We start from the raw sequence: 23,772 nt of genomic DNA on the forward strand, positions 1-23,772 counted from the left end.
TTTAAATGGAATGCAAATTATAGCTTTCCATGCAAAAGTAATTTATGGAAAGTCCTTAAAGAAATTAAATAATTCACAAGAAATGTGCTCATAGTGAAGCCATGAGTTTTTTTTTGGGAATTCTTTTGTTGTCATTTACTTTGTTTTTATAATGATTTTTAAAGTTTTAGATAATTGCAAACTTATAGGATATTTACACATATAGTACTCTAAGAACTTTTTTTCTGGAACCATTAGAGAAAACGTTTCTGACTCGATGCCCATCATCTCAAATTGTGAAGCCACCTCTTGGCAAAAGTCAACCTATTGAAACTTCTGCTCTTGAATCTGTATGTACCGTTCAGGAAATCCCATACCCTACCTCAGGAACTGGCTTTATTCTAAGACCTGTCATCTTACTCTCAGTCATGAATTTTTCTAAGTCTGAATGTCTAACTGTAGAAAAAAAGCCCTGGGTGTCCCAGGAGTGTAATCCAAAACTAACTAACTGAGTTATACAATGTGTTATGTCTGATGGATTCACAGGATAAGTTGCAGATGTGCAACTTGATGCCTCTGACGTCCTATAGAAACACACACACACACCAAAAAACAATTCCAGGACACAGTAAATGTGATCTAATACAGAAAGGTTCAGGTACTTCTGTCAATTTTTAGAGCTGAAGAAACTGTACCACCCTCACATCCTCTAACCCCAATTCTGTAAATCACTGCAACTCGGGATGGTATGCCTCTCAATTGATTCATTCTTCTTCTGTGTCCTTTCATAATTAACATTTCTTTTTCCCTGTAGGACTCACATTGGGAGTTTTTTCCCCCTTTATTATTTGTAGTTGTTTTCATTGTGAATAAGGTAATTTTATATTTCTTTGTTTTAATGTAGTCAATTCTACTAATTTTGTACTATTTGTATATCCATATATCTGGACAACTCATTAAGCTCTTCTTAATTGATGTGGATTTTAGTTGATTCCTTTGGATTTTTTATACAGAACATTATGCCATCTATAAATAATGATTGCTTTCTCTTGTTTTATAATACATAAACCCCTTCTTCTTTTTTCTTGGTCTGTTGCATTTCTAAAGATCTCCAATGCAATGTCAGTGGATACTTATCAGGGGTATCTTGGATTGAATGAAGGGTTTGTTGTCAAAGCAAGAAATTCTACCTTTCTAAAGTTTTGCTCTTTGAATGTTGCATGCTCACTTCATGTAGTTGACATACAGAATTTGTGATGCCTATTCTGACTTCTCATATGTAACTTTTGCTTAATTGCAGATTCTAAACATCATTTAAGTACAAAAAATAATGCAATTGGAATTGAAAGAATAAATATAACTGTGGATTCAGACAAAATTAAAATATTTTAATGGGCGACAGATTTATGCAATGTGAAGAGAAACCAGAAAATTGCAATAATGTTTCTTCCAGAAACTACCAGGCCAACAGTTTACAAATGATCCTTTAAAACTGTCAAAGAGCAGATAATTCCCATGCTTTATTAACTATTCTAGAACATAAAGATGGAAACCTTCCAATTTTCTTTATTAAGGCAGGACAACAGATACCAATAGATGAAAAAGCCTGCTTATGAGTCAATCTCACTTGTAGATATTGGTATAATTTTCTTAAATTAAAATCTTAATGGATAGTCTATTATGTAATTAGTACATTCAGGTGAAGATTGTCAGGAGAGCAAGGATTATTTTTTGCAGATGGGAAATACATTGTAGGACTATAATCTCTTATGTAAAATTTCAAAATCTAACAAAGGTCTGAAAACCAAATTTAAAGGGCTTTCAAAAGCTGGTGTGTAAGTGGGGTGTTGGTAAAGGTGTGGAGTAGCTGGAACTCACATATATTACTGGTAGAAATGCAAAATGGTACATGTACTTTGAAAAATAATTGGCAGTGTCTTATAAAGTTAATATGCACTTCCCATACAACTCTTAAATTTCATTCCTATGTATTTACCCAAAAGATATAATCACACATGTCTACAAAAAGAATTGTGCTCAAAAGTTCATAGCAGCTTTATTCATAAATTCATAAAGTCAATAACTAGTGAATAAATAAACAAATTGTGGTGTACCTATTCAATAGAATACTACTTAGCAATGAAATGGGAGAAACAGCTAATACTGGGACAAATGGCTGAATCTCAAAACCATGATAATAAATGAAAGAAGCCAGACATAAAAGAGTACTCTTAAATTCAATTTATAGGAAATTTTAGACAAGGTAAACTACAGTGACAGAAAGCAGATCAATGGTTTTTCAGGGTGGAGGGGGGATATATATATATATATATAGATAGATAGATAGATAGATAGATAGATAGATAGATAGATAGATATAGATATATATAGATATATATCTATATATATGAAAGTATATAAGTATAAAAGGACTATGAATCTTTTCAGGGTGATAGAAATTTTCTATATCATGATTGTAGAAGTGGTTATTTGTCAAAAGTTATGTACCTTTGTCAAAACTTAATGAATTGTGTACTTAAATTTGGTGAGTTTTATTACATGTAAATAATACCTTAAAGAAGAAAAAAAAAGCCCGTTGGGAATATTTATTAAAATATTCAACAAATGCAGCTTTTGGAGCTTTTTAGGAAATTATACTTACTAAAAAAAAAAAAAAAAAAAAAGCTCATGCCGAGGAAGACATTGCAATTTACCCATCCAAAATTAAGGAGGAACTGAACTATTTTCACAATGAAAACTCATCTGGTGTGCAAAGCTTAATTTTAAATTCCATAACTACATTTGGAATAACTCTTTTGATGATCCTCATTTGGAATTGGCTCACTTTCTATCTATCCTGAAATGGAAAGAAATTAAGAATATATTTAATTAGGTATCATCATAATACAATAATAAGAAAAAAACTTATTTGACATATTTTGTGAAAACATTTTTCAGAGAAATTTCTTTAAATGAAATAAAAAGAAATAAAATAAAAAATATTACAGTATTTGGGCTGATATATTTTACATTTCAAGAAAACAATTAGTATTCACAGTGTCCTTCTCTTAGTAGAATTTTCTATAAGCTCCAGTATCTCAGTACTTATAGAGTATTTTCTAAATTTAAAATGTTAAAATCCACACAAAATAATCAAATTTTTCAAATTAATAATTTAAAATGCAACTTTGGAGATTTAGGGTAACTTTATTAAAAATAATAATAATAATAATAATAACAACAACAACAAACAGCTCTAACAGGAAAAAAAATAATCACTCTTCAGAAAAATACCAGTGACAGAGTATAATATTAAATACAGATGGGGCTAAGAAGCTGATTTTCATATATATATATATATATATATGAGATTTAAATTTGTTTTGCTTTAATAAAGATAGATATATTTTATTTTTATTTCTTAGAGTTTATTTTAAAAATTAAAATAGAAATATTTTATAAGTTTAGGAAATAATAAAACCAATTTGAGAGTCAGGAAATACATATTTCAAAATTATGAAATTTATGTTTTAGCATCCCCTCTTACTTTCAATAAAATACTAGTGTGAATATGAAATAATGAACAGCCCAGCTGTAGAGAATACTCTTACAATTGCTATTCAGAAAAATCTCAAAATATCTCCACCACAATGCTACAAAGGAGTATCAGTATCCTCTTTTAAAGATAAGGAAGCTGTGACTCCCAATAAATAAGTAATTTGCTCGAAGTCACTAGTCTTGGAAGTGAAATCTGTCTGAATTCAAAATTGCTCATTCTAGGTTATGGAAGTGGTGCTGATTTAATTTCTGTTTCCTAAAAATTGCAATGTACAGAGAAGGACAACATTTATATTAAAAAAAAACAACAATGCTATTTTAGTTTTTTCTTACTTGGTCTGTTTTCAGAGAATCCTAAAATAAGTCTGCTGGGTAAGTTTACAGCATTTGGCAGCTCTCTTTCAGGCCTCTTGGGGTTATGCCAAAGAGACAGGGTCCCATGGGAATTTAGTCTGAATTCTCATCCAAATGAACACCTGCTGCCATTGTACCTTATCAATCCTATAGTCAGCAATGCCAGCGCTCTTTGTGGTGGAACCCATTCAACACAGGAAAGGCATGCCAAAGTTCCTTAGTTTTTATTTTCCCCACTCTCTTTACTTCATGATCTATTACCCAAGTAGCTTGGAGGTAGATCTAACATGAAGTTTATCTTTGCTTATTTTGTATTCTATATTACTAGTTTACTCAGTTATAGTCCAGTCTATTTAAATGGTCTCCTTCTGATCCTATCCCCTCCTCTCCTCCCCTCCCCTCCCCTCCTCTCCTATCTCTCTCTCTCCTGTTTCTATTCCTTTAGGAAGGAAGAGATTTGTTACTGCAAAAATATATGCCTGTAAAGCAAATTATGCTATACACTCTATTTTTAAAAGTCTCAGTTCCCTAAATTAGCAGAAACAAATAATTCAAGCAGAGGTAAATTCAATGATAATCTCCCTATGGATAGTCAATATTGATCATTCATTCTTAGTACTTGATTCATATTCCTTTGCTTTTGTTTTGCTGGTCTGCTGGACATATACATTTAATTATAAGGTATTATAAATTGATTTTAACAGATTAGGGTTAAAGTCAAAATAAATGATTTTTAAAAATTAATTAACGTTCATGCTACATAATATATTATAAATAACCCAGCTCAGATTTTTTCTATAATTTCATAACACAACAGGACATCTTCACATACTAAAGTAGAATATATTTATGACTTATTAGGGAGAATTTAAAAAAAAGAAAGAAACTCTGTGACTGGGTTTGAGAACTATGGGAGCAATAAAAGCAAACCATCTTAATAGTCCTGCTTCTTAGCAAACTGGGAAGTTGACTGTGTATATATAATCAAGTTATATTTTAGAATATAAAACCATAGAGGTTTGGTTTTTGGGGTTTTTTTTGTAACTCCTTTATAAATGTTGTTTCTATACATACCTGTCTATACCTTTGTATTCTTTTTACTTATGGATTAATTTAGTTACTCAACAATTTTTGGAGGATAAACCGTATAGAAAAAAAAATTACACTTCTGTCACAGCTCTGTCTTATAGGGAAAAGCCACTCTCTGTCTGCCATCTGCAGTGGGCATTGGTCCCTCTCTTGTTGTGCCTCATGTTTTGTTATGCATGAGTAAGCACATTAGTCTTTTCATTTCATTCATTAGACTTTTAATCCTTGATTAGTGTTTTTGAGATTCTCTCAATTACACAACTTCTTTACTTCCTTTGTGCTTGGTTTTTCTTTTTCCTTTATCTCCACTATGAAACAAAATTAGCAGTTAATCACAATAGCCCTGTTTCTATTGAGATGACTGGTAAATATATTAGTTTCTCATTGGAGTGATTAATCATGTGTAGATGTGAAGAATGGAAAAAATATCTCCTTGCTTGGAATAACAGTGGCAACTGTTTAAAGTCAACAAGAACTGTTTGTGCTTGAAAAGCTAAGAATCACAGTGTTCCACCAATCTCACATTCAGTGTGATTCTGTCTTTCAGAAACTCTGAATGGATTTCCTAAAAAGAACAAACATTCATTAGGGTCCTGAACTCGGGCATTTGGGGTTTCAGAGCCTAGTTATTCTTGTCACCAATAATCCGAAATTAAATTTTCTATTTGTTGTTTTTCTCCATTAAGCAAAATAAGATACATATGTCAGGAAGTTGCTTATAGAACAAAGAGGTAATAATTACACATCCAAGACACTCTTAGCAAACTTTGAAGTCTCGTACTATACTTAACCTTTACTAGATATGCACCTCCCACTGTCTTTTTACCATAATTTCAAAGGACTGGGAACTTCTCTTCCTGATTTCTCCACTTAGGCCATCCTTCCATCTCTTCTATAACAATATTCTCAACTACTTTTTTAATATTTATGCTCATATACACTACCTTAAACTTTGAGCATGAGGCCAAAACAATTTATTAAAGGAGGTATATAAATTAAGGAAAAAATCAATTCCTAGAAGTAAATATGACAAGCGACTAATGGTGAAATGGTGACATAAATCACAGTTGCACAAGATTTATGTGGAGTGCACATTTTTGCTTAATTTCAGAATATCTTCTTGGCAATGACATTGTTTAAAAAAAGTTAATTTTAAAATATTATTAACTAATATTTTCTCTTTTAATCTTTATTTCCACAAGATAATAGGATCTTAACTGTCCCATTTTTCTTTTCTGTTTTTCTCTGTAGGATGCCTCCATTGCACACAGATTTCACATCATGAGAGAAAAACACCCAGAGAAATTCAACAGTAGGTAAGATAAATGATGCAATTGTAATGTTGGTTGTTGTTGATAAATATGCATAAAAAGGATCACTATATGGTACAAAATGTTTCACATATAATCACTGAATAAGGGTTGGTATGTAAATATTGAGACAAAAGTGTGAATGAATTCAAATGTTTCTCATAGGCTTTAATGAGATTACACTGGGAAATGCAGTGTGGTCATCTCTAGTCCATTCTCATGTGCTGAAAAGAAAGATTTCAAATATATGGTGAAAATAATAGTTTATTAAGACATGCTGAAGTCATTACATGGCTAAATATGTGAAGGGTTGATCATCCCAAATCCCAAGGTAAAACATGGGGCTATAATTTGATAATGCTAACTAGCTGTATATTATAAAGCTATCACCTAAGTCCTCTAGTCTTTTATTATCTGTCCTATATTGGCCTCAATGAAATGGATAATAAACCAGAGATGTATCGATGCTAATATAAAGCTGTTTTGGAGACTTTTTCTTCAAGGAGAAAAGTCTTGATGACCAAATTTTGCCACCATAGCAACACGTGCACATTTTTCCCTTCATATTGTAGACATTGACTCTTTCTGATATTCAGGGAAATAGGGATAGCTTTGGTTTTGTATCTTCCCCATTTCTAGAAAGAAATATGGCTTCTCCACCCATTGTCTTGGAAAAACGGGACAGAAGAAGTAAATCATCTTTTGCCTCATTTTCTACTCTGTTTAGTTCATGAAGTTTCAAAATCATAATCATCATAGATATAGATATAAATATAAACATTTAAGTGGTTTATATATTAATGTTCAAAGCCAAAGGCTCTGTGATCTCTGTATTTGGCTAGGTTGAAATTATATCATGAATGTTCAGACCACATTTCATACAACTGCCTCTGGAAATTCTTATATTTATTTCAATTTTGTTTCACATTAGTACACTGACAAAGTTTTCTTCCATGTAGATTCATAAAAAAATATATGAGGGCCGGCCGAGTGACTCAGTTAGTTAAGTGCTCGCTCAAGAGTACAAGGTCTGAGCAACAGGGTCTCTGGTTTGATTCCCGGCCCGAGCTGAGCTGCTGCTGAGCTGCCAACAGGTGTCAGGATGGCTCAGCTAAAAAAATAAATACATAAAAATAAATAAATGCTGTTAAATTTATTTTTAGAATTGTTATAGATTTTTCTTAACTCAAGGATTTTGTGTACTACTTTATACAAGAATCATCATAGTAAATAGTTTCATGATTAGTGATGTCCTATCTGATTTTTCATTAAATTTACCTATTTAAATGTTTAGCAAAACATATGAAAACTTATTTCTAATACCCTCCTTGGGTTTTGCCTTGTGTTCTTTCTTACCCTACAAATGATAAACCATTGTGTTAAGGTTCTCTTTTTCTCTCATAGTTCAGACAGCTATAAGCTTTGTTTTAAAGAAAATGAAAAATGTATATATATGAATACATATATTGCACACAATATCTGTAGAAGGATTCACAAAAATCTTTTAACTCTGGTTCCATCTTGAAAAGGGAACTAAGTGGTTGCGGTGGAGACTGAATTTTTATTGTTCACTTTTTTGTACTGTTTGAGTTTTGTGCCATTTATATTACAAAATTAAGTAGAAAGTAATCTAATTAAATTTTGCACCTATAAATTTTCTTTTTTTTTTAATTGGGGAATTGGTGGAGGGGAACAGTGTTGGGGAATTGGGGGGATGGGGACGAGCCAAGTTGTTCTTCAGTCTTCATTGTGGAGAGCGCCAGTTGCCATCTGGCTGCCAGTTGTCAGCTCGTGGCCTCTAAGCCTAAGGTGCTGTGTTACAATCTTAGTTGCAGGTGGGCGTAGCCACCATCCCATGTGGGAGTCGAACCAGCAGCCTTGTTGTTAAGAGCTCACGCTCTGTCCATTGAGCCATCCAGGCGACAGCTCAGCTCAAGGTGTCGAGTTCAGTCTTAGTTGCGGGCGGGCATAGCCTGTCATCAAAGAGGCAGTCTTGTTAGGAGCATGTTCTCTCACCAGCTGAGCCATCTTGTCATGTGTTGGCAGCTCAGTGGCAGCTCAGCTCAGGCGCAGCATCACTGGCTCATGTGGGAATCGAACCCGTGGCCCTGTTGCTCAGAGCTTGCCCTCTTAAGGTAACTCTTAACCAACTGAGCCACTAGCCGGCCCATAAGTTTTGTTTATACCTAGAATGAAGAGACATTTCATTTTGCAAGATTTAATTTTATTTCATGAGATATATGAACATAAATTGATGTAACAATGAAACTCTATTCACTTTATAGTATATTTAGCATTTGATAATATGCTTTGAGCGTCCTAGAAATGAATGTATTTATTAATGTACCTAAAACCATATTGTAGAATCGACTAGCCTCTGCTTACCTTCATGCCAGTCTATGAAGCATTCACGTGTCGGTATTCCTATATTAAAATAGGTTTTTAAAGTGTACCCCTTCAGGAGTTTCACAATTTGAAGGCCCATTGGTGGCTTTAAGAAATACACAGGTTAAAAAAAGTTTAATGATGTTTGTCATGTTTGTCCCAAAATTATTCAGCAGAGAGAAGGGGAGAGAGAGAGGCAAAGAAAGACAGAAAGAGACAGAGAGAGATGGGAGAAATAGGCGGAAAACAGGAAAAGTAAAAGTATACAGAGAAGTATCAATATATTTATGTGATACTTAAAAATTTGACAGCTTACATATAAGAATGTGAATATTTTTAAATCTCCCTCAAGTGTCAGTGGCTAATGACTTCTGCTCTTTAGAATATTTTATTTTTTTTAAATAATGATGTTTATTATTCACATATATCTACTTATTATTTTACTATCAATTGCAGTACGAATTTACGACATTCCTCACTGACCATTGTGGTAAGATGCCATTTACAACAACATGTTTGTACACCCCAATGTGTTCATAAGATGTAAAACTACATCTTATTGAAACTGATCTGTAAATTTGAGGTACAAGTAAATCTTGCTTGTATAGTTGAAAAGGAATATTTCATTTGGAACAGTAATAACATACAAGACACCTTCTAAATTGACACATATCTACCCGTTTCTATTGTGAGTTCAAAGAATGCCAGATATAGAGTAGATGCTCAATGTATTACTGGCCAACTATTTTTTAAGATAATAATCCACCCTAAAATTACACATTTTACTAAGTCAATTAGGCATATACATTTCGGTATGCACTTTTATTGATTAAGCCTGCTCACTCAGAATTATAAGCATTTAGGTAATTTCCTAAACTATAATGCAACATATTTAGGACATGTTCTAATAACTTTCTATGCCAGATACCATGCACAAGCAATTTCATACTTACGAGGACTGACTTTCAGATTTCAACATTGAGACAGGTTCAGTCATAGCACTCTTTCATATTTTCAGGAATTTGTAAATGGAGTTTTTTAAGTACTCCTAATAATGGTATTTCAGATCCGATTTCTTGTCACAATAAATCATATGCCATTAATTCTATCCTCTAGAATGCTCACCTTGAAATTCATCTATATTTCAAAGAACATGATGTTTCCAACATTATCTTAAGGAAGCTAATTACCAAAATATATAGTTCTGCTCTCTATGCTTCTTATGACAGAAATTGAAAGGACTGGGAAAGATAATGATTTTTCCGGTGCTTAAAAGAGTGCTACTTGAGAGGTTTATATTGTGTTCTTTTCAAATTTTCTATGTAAATCTAAGTTAACTATTAAAAGGATGTATGCTGTTCAACTTTCTAAACTTTAAGATATTCTTTAAACTGAATTTTAATACATATTTCCATTCTTTTAGATTTAAAATAAAATCATCTTTAAAGTATTTATGCTAGTATTTGAAACTGTTTATTACATAATATTGGCATTTAAAATATTTATATAACTTGGTTATTAATATGTAAATTCTTATTTACATTTTTATAATTCATGTACATTACACCTCTTCTGGTTTATTTAGGTGGAGAAATTAAAAAAAATAGTGACATTAATAAATATACACTAAAACACAAACATATGCATCCTTTAAAATGATAAGTATAAAGGCTTATAATAATTTGGGCTTATAATAAGTGTTTAATTCCACAAATAAAACCATGTAACTTTGACAGGGACTTACAAGTAATATGCAAAATGGAAATTAGGTATAGAAAAAGTATTGGTGGTCTTACAAAGATGTTTTAATATTGTAGTCATAGCTTGTTTTCAAAGAACCAACTCAAATTAATATACAGCACATTGTACCATTTGCTAACAAACACTGATGACCAGCAATACTCAACAAAGTTACTGTTTAATTAAATCCACACCAGTTATTTAAAAGTATCTGGTTTCTAACTCCTTAAATGAGACAAAGATCTGTTTCTTAGCATCCCTTACCTCCCCGGCCTGTTCAGAACTATGTGCTTCATTTTGTGCTACTTTCTGCTTTTTATGGTGACATCTACAACTAGAAAACCAAAATTGGTTATATGAGTTTAAATAAGACAACTTAACTCAGATTCTACTTAGTGATATCAGGTATGTCAGAAAGTCTTGCCTTCCAAGTGTGTGAAGAAAAGAAACAAAACTGAAAATGTAATATTACTGTAACCCTAATTTTAAAAATAACCTATGTTTTCCAAATTACCAAAGAAATTAATATCATAAATGAATTTAGAAAATTTGCTATGCCTTTAAAATTACACTCATTCTGTGGAGTGAGTCTTGATTTTTTTACAATAGGCCTTGGGATATCATGAAATGAAACTCCCTCTGGGATTTTAGTGTCTACACAGTACTTGGAACATAATTAGAACTCAATAGATACTTGCTAAATTTATTCATTAAATTATTTATTATTCAGTGGTATATTTGTCTTCCAATGAGGGTCCTAAAGTTTAGATAAAATACCGTTTATCTGCCATTGATTGGTTAATTATTCTGTAGATGTTTAATAAGGAGCCCCTTTTATATGACAGGTAGCCATCTAGACACTGAGTCTCTCAAATCTCTAAGGCATAGGAGGAAAATGAATTTGGAGTTACATAGAAACCTTAGATAGTGATAAGTTCTGTAGAGGAATATAAACTAGAAGAAAAGTCTCCATTGTAGCAGTACAGAGCTAAGGATATTTTCTGGGGATCCCAAGTTCAGGTGACCATTGAGCTCTAAAGGATATATATTCAAGTAGGGGTTGCTTATATAGTCTCTGATTTACTGAAGGAGAAACATTTATTTCTAGTTTCTGTTCATGAGATACTTACATTTTATGTGTATCATTCCATGCAAATCTTCTCAATATTTTCCTCCATGATTTTGTTTTTCTGTTCATAGGATTTGTGTTTTTGTTTTACATGAGTTTGCATGAGTTATATGCAAACATTTTACACACACACACAAACACATACACCCACAGATGCATACATTTACTTTTTAGGGTACTAAATTAAGAAACAAGATTTAAAAAGTAACAGTAGTTGATTCAGAGATGTCCACAAAATCACAGGTGAGTCACTTATGATATTTTCTTACAGTAAAGAGTACTGAACAGTAAGAAAGCAGTTTCAGACCAAAAAAATCTACTCATTATTACAGTTTCTATGCCTACATGGAAACTTTCAGGAAATATTTGTCAAATTAAAACACTAAAGCAAATCATTTCTTGCTCTTTACAAGCTGACACCAACTATATATACATATTATATATAGTTATATATATTATATGTTTTATATATAAATTTATTTGTATATAAAATTTAAACTGGTCCCTATTAATAAATTATCAATTGTAAGGGAAAAAGCAAATGTTAAATTTAACCAGCAGTAAAAGTGACAGTTTCTAAGCACCCTATCCCCAATTTACCAAGTGTTTTTGTGTTAGAAACATGGACGCTCTGTTTCCTTTGTGCTCAGGCCCACTCCCCTGAAGCCTTAGTCTCTCTAACTAGAACAAGAACCAGTTGTGCTCTGGGGAATGACGGGATCCACTAACATAATGAGCCAATAGACAGCTGACTTTTGGGAATGAGCCTGTGACTTTGATCAATGTCAATGGCAGACTTTTTTTTTTCTTCTTTATTTTGGTGTTCGTAGATAATCTATTGGCTAGAATTTGGAATTGATTAGAGCTCGAACATTCTTGTCTTCAGAAAAAGTTAGTGCCACCTAGGTTAGTTAATCTCATATGAAGTTTAAAAGTTTAAATACCTGATGTATAACATCTAGATGCTTGAGAGTTCACTCTTTCAATCAATATAACAAAAGTCTTTGGTTCTTGTAGAATAAAATCAACTGATTCTGAGTAGAAATTATCCCTGGCAACAAATTTGAGGACCCTTGTTACATCACTTCTTTATAGGGCATATTCAGTATAAAGTTAGTCTATCTTGAACTCTTTCCAAAGAGGTTAATCACCTCATTATAAGGTAATTTTACCTAGAAAGTAATCCCCTGGCATGGCTAATTGGAACTAATTAGATACTCTCCATTGCTTCTTGCTCCACCCAAGCATTAATCACTAATGCCTTTCCTTTTGGAATACATGTTCTTATGTGGATACGTTCAGAATTATTTTCTGAGTGAACATAACTAATTCTAAAATATTAACCTTGAATGGCTGATTTACTTTTTTTTTAAAGTGTCCCCTCACATCAATTTTTCTTTGAAGAGAAAAAAATAATATTCTCACATATGAAGCATTTTGAAGTTTGTAGTTTATGCTTTGTGTTCCGACATGACTAGTGTTTTTGCAACATAGGGACTTTTACTTAAGCAGCTCTCATTATCGTATTGGGTTATTGGAAAAGTCATGACGCATTTTTGCAACGAAAAACATAGAAAAAATATGTCATGACTATTCCGACAGCCCAATATATGTTCATACTTGTATGTATTAGCTTTAAAATATACAGAAAATGTTTCCTTAATATAAGGTAAAAATCCTGAGGAGAGTTAGGAAGTATAAGCACAAAATCTTGATTTATATGAATATTTTTATTCTAATTTCTCAGAAGCCTGTCCCTTCCCACTTAAGCTTCTAAGCAAGAAAAATACCGGAAATGCTGTAACTTTGCGGGATTTTTAAAAGATTTTATTTGGCAAACACACCATGTCAACATTTGGTAGGATTTGCCAGGACATCCCAGTTACTACTGCTTCATAACAAACTTTTAGATGCATAATAATAAGGGCTCAGTTTCCTCTCCTTTCCAATAACATTGTTCCTATATGATCTAAGCCCTCACTAACCATTTCCTAAGGCCTGTCAGTGTCTTCCTGTCTCTTCCAGGTTGTGTTCCCCCTTCAGTTTCAAAGCCAATGTCACATTTGTTTTTGTTTTTGTTATGGCGGCACTGCACTTCCACATATCAAAATCTCTTCTGTTTACTATTACTGCGTAACAAACTATTTGAAAGCTGGCCAGTACAAAACAGCCATTTTATTATGTGCCTAGCCTCTGTGGGTCAGTGATTTAATCAGGGCAAAGCAGGCATGGCTGTCTCTCCTTTTTCGTGTCTGGGCCTTCAACTGGGACGACTCAATGGTTGGAAGTGATTTGACATCTAAGGGACGGAATCACCTGGGGCTTCATTACTCTCATGCCTTTTAGCTGATGTTGCTTCTTGGTTGAGACCTTACCTGGAGCCCTGTATTAGTCAGGGTTCTTTAGAGAAACAGAGCCAATATGCTCACATGGTTATGGTGACTAAGAAGTTTCACAAACTGCCTTCTGCTATCTGGAGACCCAGGAAAGTGGTGGTGTAATTCAGTCTGAGTCTGAGGTCCTGAGAACCAGGGGAGCTGATGGTGTTAATCCCAGTACAAGGGTCAGAGAAGATGAGATATCTCAGTTCAGTCAATGAGGTGGGGCGGGGGGTGGGGGAAGGGTGAAGAGGTGAATTCCTCCATCTTCTGCTTCTTGTTCTATTCAGGCACTTAACAGCTTGGATGATGCCTATCCTCATTGGGGAGGGTCATCTACCTTACTGAGTCCACCCAGTTAAATGTTCATCTCATCGAGAAACATTCTCAAAACACATCCAGAAGTAATGTTTAACCTGGGCACTTTGTACTCACTCAAGTTGTCACATAAAATTAACCATCACTAGTACGTACACATAGTTTCTCCATGCGGCCTGGGTTTTCTCACAGTGTGGTGGCCTAGGATAGCCAGACTTCTGACATGGAAGCTCAGGCCTCTAAAAGTGAATGTTTCTAGGGAACAGTGAGCAGCTGTTTGGCCTTTTCTTGACTTACTTTTGGAAGTCACATGGTTTCATGTTCACTGTACTTGTATCCATTGACGTGGTCAAAAGCTCACTCAGATTCAAAGGGAGGGGACATCGATAACACCTTTCAATCACAGGAGTATCAAAACACATTTTAATACCTCCACACAAGTGTTTCAATGATGAATAATACCAGGTTCTTCTGTCAAAGGAACTTAGAGTTTAATGGGAATGCTATCACAACATACAATTATAATAAAGTCTACTGTTTATTGAGGAATAACTCTTCCAAGTCATTAAGTGGTTTTTATCATACAATATTTTGTTTGTTCCTCAAAATAAGTCTCCTCTATTGCTATTTTCATTTTACAAAGGTAGATACTCTCCACACGACAATTCATAGTAGCAGAACCAAAGCTCATGCTCTTAAGACATGTACAGTCAGGAATAAACTGTCCCTCTAAAATATCTCCTTGTCTCTCCATATCCCCTCTTCCCATGGCACTTACTCTCTTTTGTTTCTTGAATTATAACTTATGTTGGAATTTCCAATTCCCTTCTGTTTACTTCATTTTCTGGGTCCTCTGCTTCTAGTAATATTTGAGCAGTCAATGCTGGTGGCATTTTGCTAATACCAATTACTGCTAATCACTGACACTGACCTTGAGACCAGTACTGGGTACCCATATTTTCACCATGCTAGACCTGCGGTTAAGGGTACCTATTATTTGCCGAGAATTGGTGAGGTTGATAAATGGTATGCTATATTTTTTATATAGCTTTCTTTAAATGGATTGTATAAATAAGACAATATAGCTTCATCTTTATAGAAAGGACTACAATGACCTTCACAACCACTCTTTGAGTAAATTTTCTACACTTTTCTATTACTCATTCATTTCTTTATGAACAACAATCTAATCTGTATGTCTTTCCACTGATGTGCAACTGTTCTCAATAAGGTCACAAAGGATCTCTAAGTCACTAAATTATATATATATATATATATATATATATATATATATATATATTATGATTTTTTTTTACTTCTACAGAGATTGAATTTGTCGATTTCTCTTTCTGAAACTTGTCTTAGTCCATTAAACACACCATCTTAACTGCTTATACTAAGTTTTGAGTTTTATTTATGGCTGCTTCTGCTGTCTAGCCAAGCCATGATTCTCAGCAGTTCTCAGAATTCGAGGATATACTTTTCCTCAGTATATACATACTCTTTTCTCTAACATTTTGAAATGTCTTTGAGAGTGATCTTTTAAAAATGCTAACTTAGGGCTGGCCAAGTGGCATGTTGGTTAAGAGCTGGCTTGGGATGCCAGAGGGCCCCGGTTCGGATCCCACATATGAGTGCCAGTGACACTGCCCTCTACAGCTAAGATGCTGAACAACAGCTCAACCTGGAGCTGGGCTGCCGTGAGTCGCTGTCGACGGCGTAGGCTGCAGCCCCTGCTGCAGTGGGTTGCCATGGGCTACCATGTGTAGCCAGCAGCCAGCGTGAGTGGCCAGCAGCCGCCGTGAGTGGCCATCCAGAAGCCGGCAACTGATCTGCCTCGCCTGGGAAGAGCGCAATGATGGTGCCAATTTGGGCCAGTGAAGCAACGTCCTCCACAACTAGACTGAAGTACAAAAAGGACAGTAACTTGTCTGTTCCCCTTTCCCCAATTCTCCAATAAAAATCTTAAAAAAAAAAATGCTAACCTACCTTCCTTTATCAAACCCACTGATTTCTCAAATCCTTCCCAGTGTATAAGTCCCTCCATGATCTGGGGCCTAGCCTGACTTTGACCTTTTCTCTGCCCTTTGCTATTCCTGCCCTTTGCACCTTTTAGGTTGTCTGTTGCTGTTTATTAGGCTGGTATCTGTTTCATTGCCTCACCTGGGGATAGTCCTCCCGTGTTCCAGGAGGCTAAGTTTCGCTCCCAAACCACCTGCACTTCCTTCTTGTAGAATTTATAGAGGATTAATAATTTGAAAATATTATTATATGTGTTTATAATTTCTTGATGTATTTTGATTTAACTATCTGGCATTTCCATTTTCCAAACTCTAATGTATCTATTAGTTTATCAAAGAGCTAGGAAAGAAGGGATCACAGGCCTCAATTATTAAATTTCAACAGACTTGAAATTTATTATAGAGACAAAAGTTTAACAGTAGATTTGAAAATTTTATAATTCTGGCTTGTGAATATCAAAAGTAGAGGCCTAGAGGACTCAGGGCATAAGATGTGTGTTAAATCATGATTCTGGTATTACAGCCTTTGAAGGGACCTGAAATGATAAAAATTGTTTTAAAAATATGTGTATTTTTTTCATACATCTTTTGTTTTAAGTTATTTTTTGAACTTAAGTGTAGTTGGTATATAATATTATATTAGTTATATTAGTTTCAGGTATACAATATAGTCACCATGCAAAGTTATCACAGTATTATTGACTATATTCCCCTTTATCTTTTCCACCCATCCCCCAGCCTCCTCCCCTCTGGCAACTTCCCCATTGGTCTCTGTTTCTATGAGCCTGTTTTTTATTTGTTTTGTTTGTGTGTTTGTTTGTTTGTTTTGTTTTGTCTTAGATTCCACATATAAATGAAACCATATGGTATATGTATTTTTTATACCTCAGAGAAGTTTGGCAATAAAGAACTAAGTGCTTAGTCAGGAAATTGATGTTGGAATTGGTGGTGCACACGAAAGGGTGACAAAATGACAATTGCACTAGGCTATGAAAACATTAAAAATAAAGGATGATCTTACTGATTGCTATTTTCAATATTCTTCTTAGTTGTTAGTTATTATTTCTTATTTTTATTTTTAGAAATCTGATTATGGTTTTTTCAGACTTCCAAATTTTCAAAATTTTCAACTTTAGTTTTTTTAATATAGTCTTTATTATGTACCAAACCTAACAAAACTGTAGAATCTTTTATGCTGAATAAAGGTTATTTTTGTTTGTACAAACACATCTATGTGGCTTTTATTAAAGTCATAGGAATGAATCAAGGTATTTATTTTGTTTGAAAGATGCTCTTAAAAATTTGATTAATATTTTGTAATTCAAACTAATTTTTTTCTTTTTTATTATAGTAAAATATAATATATAACAAAAGGCATACCATTTTAACTATTTACTGTGTACAGTTCATGGCAATAGGTGCGTTCACGTTGCTATGCAACCATTATCACCATCCATTTCCAGAACTAGTTTTTTCTTTCCAAAATAAACTCTGTACCCATTAAACAATAACTCCCCTCCTCCCCTCCCTCCAGCCTCTGACAATGACCATTCTTTCTGCTTCTGTGAATGTGACTACTGTATGTACCTCATGTGAGTAGAACCCCAAAATATTTGTCCTTTTGTGACTGGCTTCTTTTACTTAGCATAATGTCTTCAAAGTTAGTCTATTGTAGCATGTGTCAGAAAGTCCTTTCTCTTTAAGGCTGAATAATTCATTATATACATATAGTACATTTTGTTTATTCATTCATCTGTTGATGGACAGACATTCGGGTTGGTTGAACCTTTTGGCTATTGTGAATAATGCTGCTAATAATACTGGTCTACAAATAACTATCCAAGTCCTAAGCTACCTTAGGTACCTTAGGTACTGAAGTACCTAAAGGTACTTTAAACTATCTGAAAGACAACTTTAAAAGGAGTTAAAACCTATATTACAATAACTTTATTCTATAAAAGACATTAGACAGGGCCTTGTATACCTCTGTCTTAAAATTATTAAGTAAATGTGTGTTCATTTTTTCATTTGTTTCTCGGTCTCCTTCCCATCCCCCCACCCCCACCTTACCCCCATCTTTGGCGTGGAACAGAATGAAAAATATTTGTTCAGCACTGATTTTTCTTTTTACTGTATATGAGCCTTCTTATTTTATTTTAGTATTTCTTTGACTTGCTGTATAACATGTCTTTAAATGTTTTAAAACCTAGGTCTCTGCTGTTCTCTGAAAACCTTTTTAAGTGCTGAGAGAAAACTGAGTATGTTAAAAAAACTAACTAATCACCAAAGATTTACCCTATAACTGAAATATGAATGTTTTATGTATAGACATCAAATATATATATAATTTTCTTAAGCAAATATTGATTCACAGGAAATTAATACCTTCTCATTTTATGGCTTAAAGTTCTCATATGTTAAAAATACTCATTTATATATCATTTACTCAGTAAAGTATTAAAGATTAATGCATTTATATTTTTCATTATGAAAACTACTAAATTTTGAAAAACAAAAAAATATCTTTACCACTTTAACACCAACACCTTTAACAATAATTTCATATTTTCGTTCCATTTTTAATGTGTAACCAAAAATATTTATAGTAACAAGTATTTCTATAATATGAAAGTGCTTGGAAAATAAGTGAGGTTAATAATTAAATATCCTCCCTGCCCTTGAAAAGCCTGCAAGTCAGTGGGGAAGACAAACCAAAATAAAATGTGGTAAAGATTATCACTGAAGTTAAGTGCAAAATTGAGCACAAAGTGCTGCCAGGAGGAAGTGTCTATTTTTGTCTGAGGTAAGAAGAGAGGACATCCCCCCAAAAGGTATTGTTCTCACACCCCTGTCCTCGGCTCACAGTATCTTCCCCAAGTTCCTCCTCTGAAAGTTGCACTTGTCAGTTCTGCTCACGTTCTGACTTAGTGAAGCAGCCACCATGAAACGCAGAAGCTCAGGAAAATGTGGCCTCTTGCTGGAGGATCATGTACCCACCCGAAGCCTGGGAGCTTCTGGCACACAGAGAAAGGAAGGAAAATGGACAAGTCTCTGTCACAATCTTAGTACAGTACAAAAATGAATTGGGCTTTTCACAGACTTCATGTTTCTTAATTCATTTATGCAGCTTTAGGAAGTGACTTACATCTAAGTTTCTATGGTCCTCATCTTCTATTGCATCTGTTTAATGATGTAATAAAAATACTTACAGGTACTATTTGAAAAACCTTATATAATAAAACCCATTTGTAGTGCAAGAAACCAACCCTATAGTTTTCTGCTGTATAAGTTTAAATCTTTACATGCCCTTTTATCTCTAAGCAGGGCACATGCCACTTATGCCTTATCTAATTTGATTAGTTTATTATTCACTGTGATGGCATAATTTGTTTTGTTTTGCTTTGTTTTTACAAATAGACATATTAAGTTCTTTACACATTTTTTTACATATTTATTTTCATCTATCATTAACTTTTTTCTTATTAATTCATTCTCTTAATTTTTAAGGCATATTTATATTAGAGAGGTCATCTGGAATTTTGATAATACCTGCTATGGTACAGAAACCTGCGTGTACCATGATTCATGTAATCTGCGAATTTATGAATATGAAATCCTCTTATACTCGATGACTTTAATTTTATTGGCTTTTTTGCATTTCAAAATAGATGGTTTATCCTGTTTTGTATTTACCAAATGACCTAAACCACATTCAAATATATCTAAACTAAATGAAAACTATTATATGACACAACAGAATGCAAAGTCTAATGAAAACGTTCTATTGCTCTCTTTATATCTATTAACCTTGTCATTCTTTATTAGAAAAATTATATCAGAGAAGGAAAAGACTTGGATTACCATGAAAATGTAAAATAACTGTGCAATAGTTAGTAGCCATCTTATTTTCATTGTGAATTCTTATAGCCTAATACCCAGAGTTAAGATCTAATAGTTGTCTTTTGCTGTACCAATGTACTATAACAAAACTCATGGCTGATATTTGTTAAGGGCTGAGCTATTTCATATACTCTGCCAAATGGTTTTCCTGGATTGTTTTGTTTAATCCACGCAAACCCTCTGAGATGGTTACTATTATTATTCTCAGTTTACACATTTACATATAACTAAGTTGAAATTATAAGTAAATTGCCCTAGTGTACATGTTTAGCAAGTTACTAACAATTTTGTTCAGATAAATAGTCATTTAATGCATGTGTACTAATTACAAAATATTTTTATTGTTCAGGATAAAAGATGAGCTTGATACCATTCCAGCCTCTTAGCATTTATGGCTTATTTGGGGAAAGATACATGCAAACATGTGGTACTATGAGATGAACACAGTACTCAAAGTATCATACATAAGAATAAAAAGGAGAAAATTATTCTCATGTGATGGTGAAGGCTTTATAGAAAACATAATATTCCAACATGGTTCTAAAAAATGAATAGGCACTTTATAAGTGACTGTGGAGTCAACAGAAAAAAGTATGTGTTTGGGTAAAGTAACATAAAACTTATCAATGTGTGGTGGGGAGCATAAATAGTGATAGATGATAGATAGATAGATTAGATAGATAGATAGATAGATAGATAGATATAGACACATAAAATTTGAAATGTAAGAAATGTTAAGAAATATAAAAAATGTTAAGATTAAAGGAGATTTGCTCATCCTACTCAGATCTCAAAGGATTTGCTAGTCCCACTGGAAACTTGAACTTTACCCTTGAAGTAATGTGAAACAATTATAGGATTTTCTACATGGACATAAGACTAAGGAAATGGATTTTTAGAAGTAAAATGTGTGTACTGTTACCAAACATGGTGATTGATAGGGGTATGATTGTGTATGTAAAGGGAATGGTTAATGAAGGCAGATTGGTAGCAATGCCCACCCAAAGGTAAAGTAGGAGGAAGAAATGATGTGTGGGTGGAAGGGTATTAATTTGGTTCTGTGCTTGTTGAGCGTGAGGGATCTCTGGGATACCCAGGTCAGTTCCATAGACAGCAGATCATTTTTACTGGCCTGGAATTTAGGTGGGGTGCCTGGAATGGAGATGAAGAACCATTATAATAAAGGAGCCATTTTGATCCATCATCTGTAAACTGGAACACTGGTAAAATTCAGGGTAGTGATGACTGAGTCAATTTGACTGGGTTTGGTTGTTTTGAAATATACTTGTCATAATAAATGGTAGTTATGATTTTTGAAGAGACTGACTTAAAATCAACAGTGAATTATATTTTCAGATGTTTTCGTAATTATACTAATATGTAATTATACATTATTATTAGTTACTAGTATTATCAGAGGCATTTATTTAAATTATTTTGTTTGCTTATTTAGACTATTTTATCAGAAGCATTTATTTATTATTTAGGCATATTAACTTATTAAAGTGTTTCTTTAGTTTTTAGGATAAGCAATTTAAAAGTCTAACTTTATTGTGCCTCTCATAGAAAATCTCATTTTTTTAGAATGCCTGGAATTCAGTTTGAAATTCAAATTTTTACATAAATGTGCCATAGATTCTTAATTCCAAAAAGAATTAAGCCTTAGGACAACATCCTTACTAGTGAAGCTTGAAAAGATGCGAAGTACTTTAAAGAAATCGAAGAATCCAGCCAGCAGAGGGCGCTGGCTCACACGCTCTCAGTCACTGCAGTAATCCTTGTGATCAAGAAAACACAGGAAAACTAATTAAAAAAAAAAAAAAAGAAAAAGAAAACACAGGAAGAGTCCTTTCTTAAGCACACTGGCAAATTGTTTTGCTGAGTGTTGTGTTAATTCCAGATCTTAGATACTTTTACCAGTAGTTCTTCACCTGTGGAAGTATGCATCTCTTTTAGTAAAGGGTAATTTGAGTTGTATTTGCAGGCCTGCTAGCCAACTTGAGAATGTGTTATAAAATGCAAAAATCTGAGCAATCTGTGATAGAAGGTCAAAGGCCATCTGTGTACCTTAGCCCTGCTAATTAAGTAGCTTTTGATTATATTTGATGAACAAGACCAGTCTTAATCTGATGTGCAAAGGACTTTACTTCAAACTCAAAGTCAAAGTGTTGATACTTTCTTAATTTGCAGCATTGCTAACTAAATAAATGTCAAAATGTCTCAAACACTTTTCTAATTGAAAATGAGGGCATTCGAAGATGAAATTCTTATTTAAAAAAATACATAGAAAATTAAATTTAGGAATAGTAGCATTACTCTTATATAATACATAGATCATCGCATTTATAAAAAATATTTTCCACATATCTCTTTGATTTAGAAGTATTTAATGATCATTCAAAAATATTATTTTATAATTATTCCAAAAATGCAAGTAATATCGTTTCTTTTAAAAATGTTTTCATAAATCACATATTTTATATTTATTTTTATATTTTTTCTTGTACTTACTATTTAGATAAGCAAATAAAAATATTTTTAAGCACATAGAAGCTCTTTAATATACAGAAATTATTGGCAACTGTATATTTTAGGCAATTACTTAGTTTTCATAATGCAAGCTCTTTTACGTACTCTCTTTACTAGTAGGCCATGATTTCTTGTTACATAACATGCAGCATACTTTTTAAAACTTGTGTACAGTGAAATATATGATATATCTGAGTAGCATCTGAAGTCTGTTTACGTTTAAAAGGTGATATAAGATGCGTGTATATTTACTTCTTATGCTTTAAAGATAAGTTAATGCTGTCATTTCTACTTTATGATCCAACACAGTGAAAGTGTAGTAAACTGTTTAAAATCTGTGGGAAGTTGATTTTAATGTGTAATAGTTTGAGGGGGTCCTGTCTATTTTCTTCATTTTATGAAGCATCTAACAATCTTATCTTCCAAGATGATTACTTAATAAAGTGACAAACTGTCCCACTGATAGGATATACTAATTTGCCTCTAAAGCTGTTCCTTGGCCTCCATAAGAAGGTGATAATTAGGTTTTCAGATTAGAATGAAATAATCATGTTACTTAATGTAGATGCTTAAAATATATTTAATCCTTTATATAAACTTCAAACAATTAAAAGCTGTAAAATATTTTTCTCTGTGAACTTTTAGGTGAATACAGTTAATATGCCATGTTAATTTTAAGCTAGCATGACTCTTTGGAATGTTGACAATTGAAAAAATAATTTAAGAAGTGATTAAATTTTCAGGTAAAGCAATGGTAATAGGCTTTGTAGAACATCTACCTAATAAAATAGCACTCATTCATATCCTGATTTAATTTCTTCCTTTGTCCATACAGAGTGTGCAATTTAATCTTTGAAAAGTCACAGAGAATCATTTTGTGCATGTATAATAACACCCCCAATTTCTAATGTTGTTGAGGCCTCACATTATTATTAGATATTACAAGTGATTCTATTTCAATTTTAGCATCATATTACACAAAATCAACTAGCTCTTACATCTTAAGTGCCTAAACCAGCACTATATGGTGTTCAAACTTCCAACAGTGAAAACACAATTTATAAAAATAAAACACTAAGTGA

General features: G+C 33.1%; 1 protein-coding gene across 1 annotated transcript in view; it reads left to right on the forward strand.

Annotated features, from left to right (window-relative positions):
• Nucleotides 1-23,772, forward strand: part of DGKB (diacylglycerol kinase beta) — a gene marked incomplete at its 3' end in the record, with an annotated part of 506,452 nt that overhangs the window by 376,230 nt on the left and 106,450 nt on the right. The window contains exon 21 of the mRNA XM_019659894.1: nt 6,232-6,296. Coding sequence (XP_019515439.1) covers nt 6,232-6,296 — 65 coding nt within the window. The remainder of the gene's footprint in view (nt 1-6,231; nt 6,297-23,772) is intronic.

This window comes from Hipposideros armiger, unplaced genomic scaffold (genome assembly GCF_001890085.2).
Source record: "Hipposideros armiger isolate ML-2016 unplaced genomic scaffold, ASM189008v1 scaffold_305, whole genome shotgun sequence".
NCBI lineage: Eukaryota > Metazoa > Chordata > Mammalia > Chiroptera > Hipposideridae > Hipposideros > Hipposideros armiger.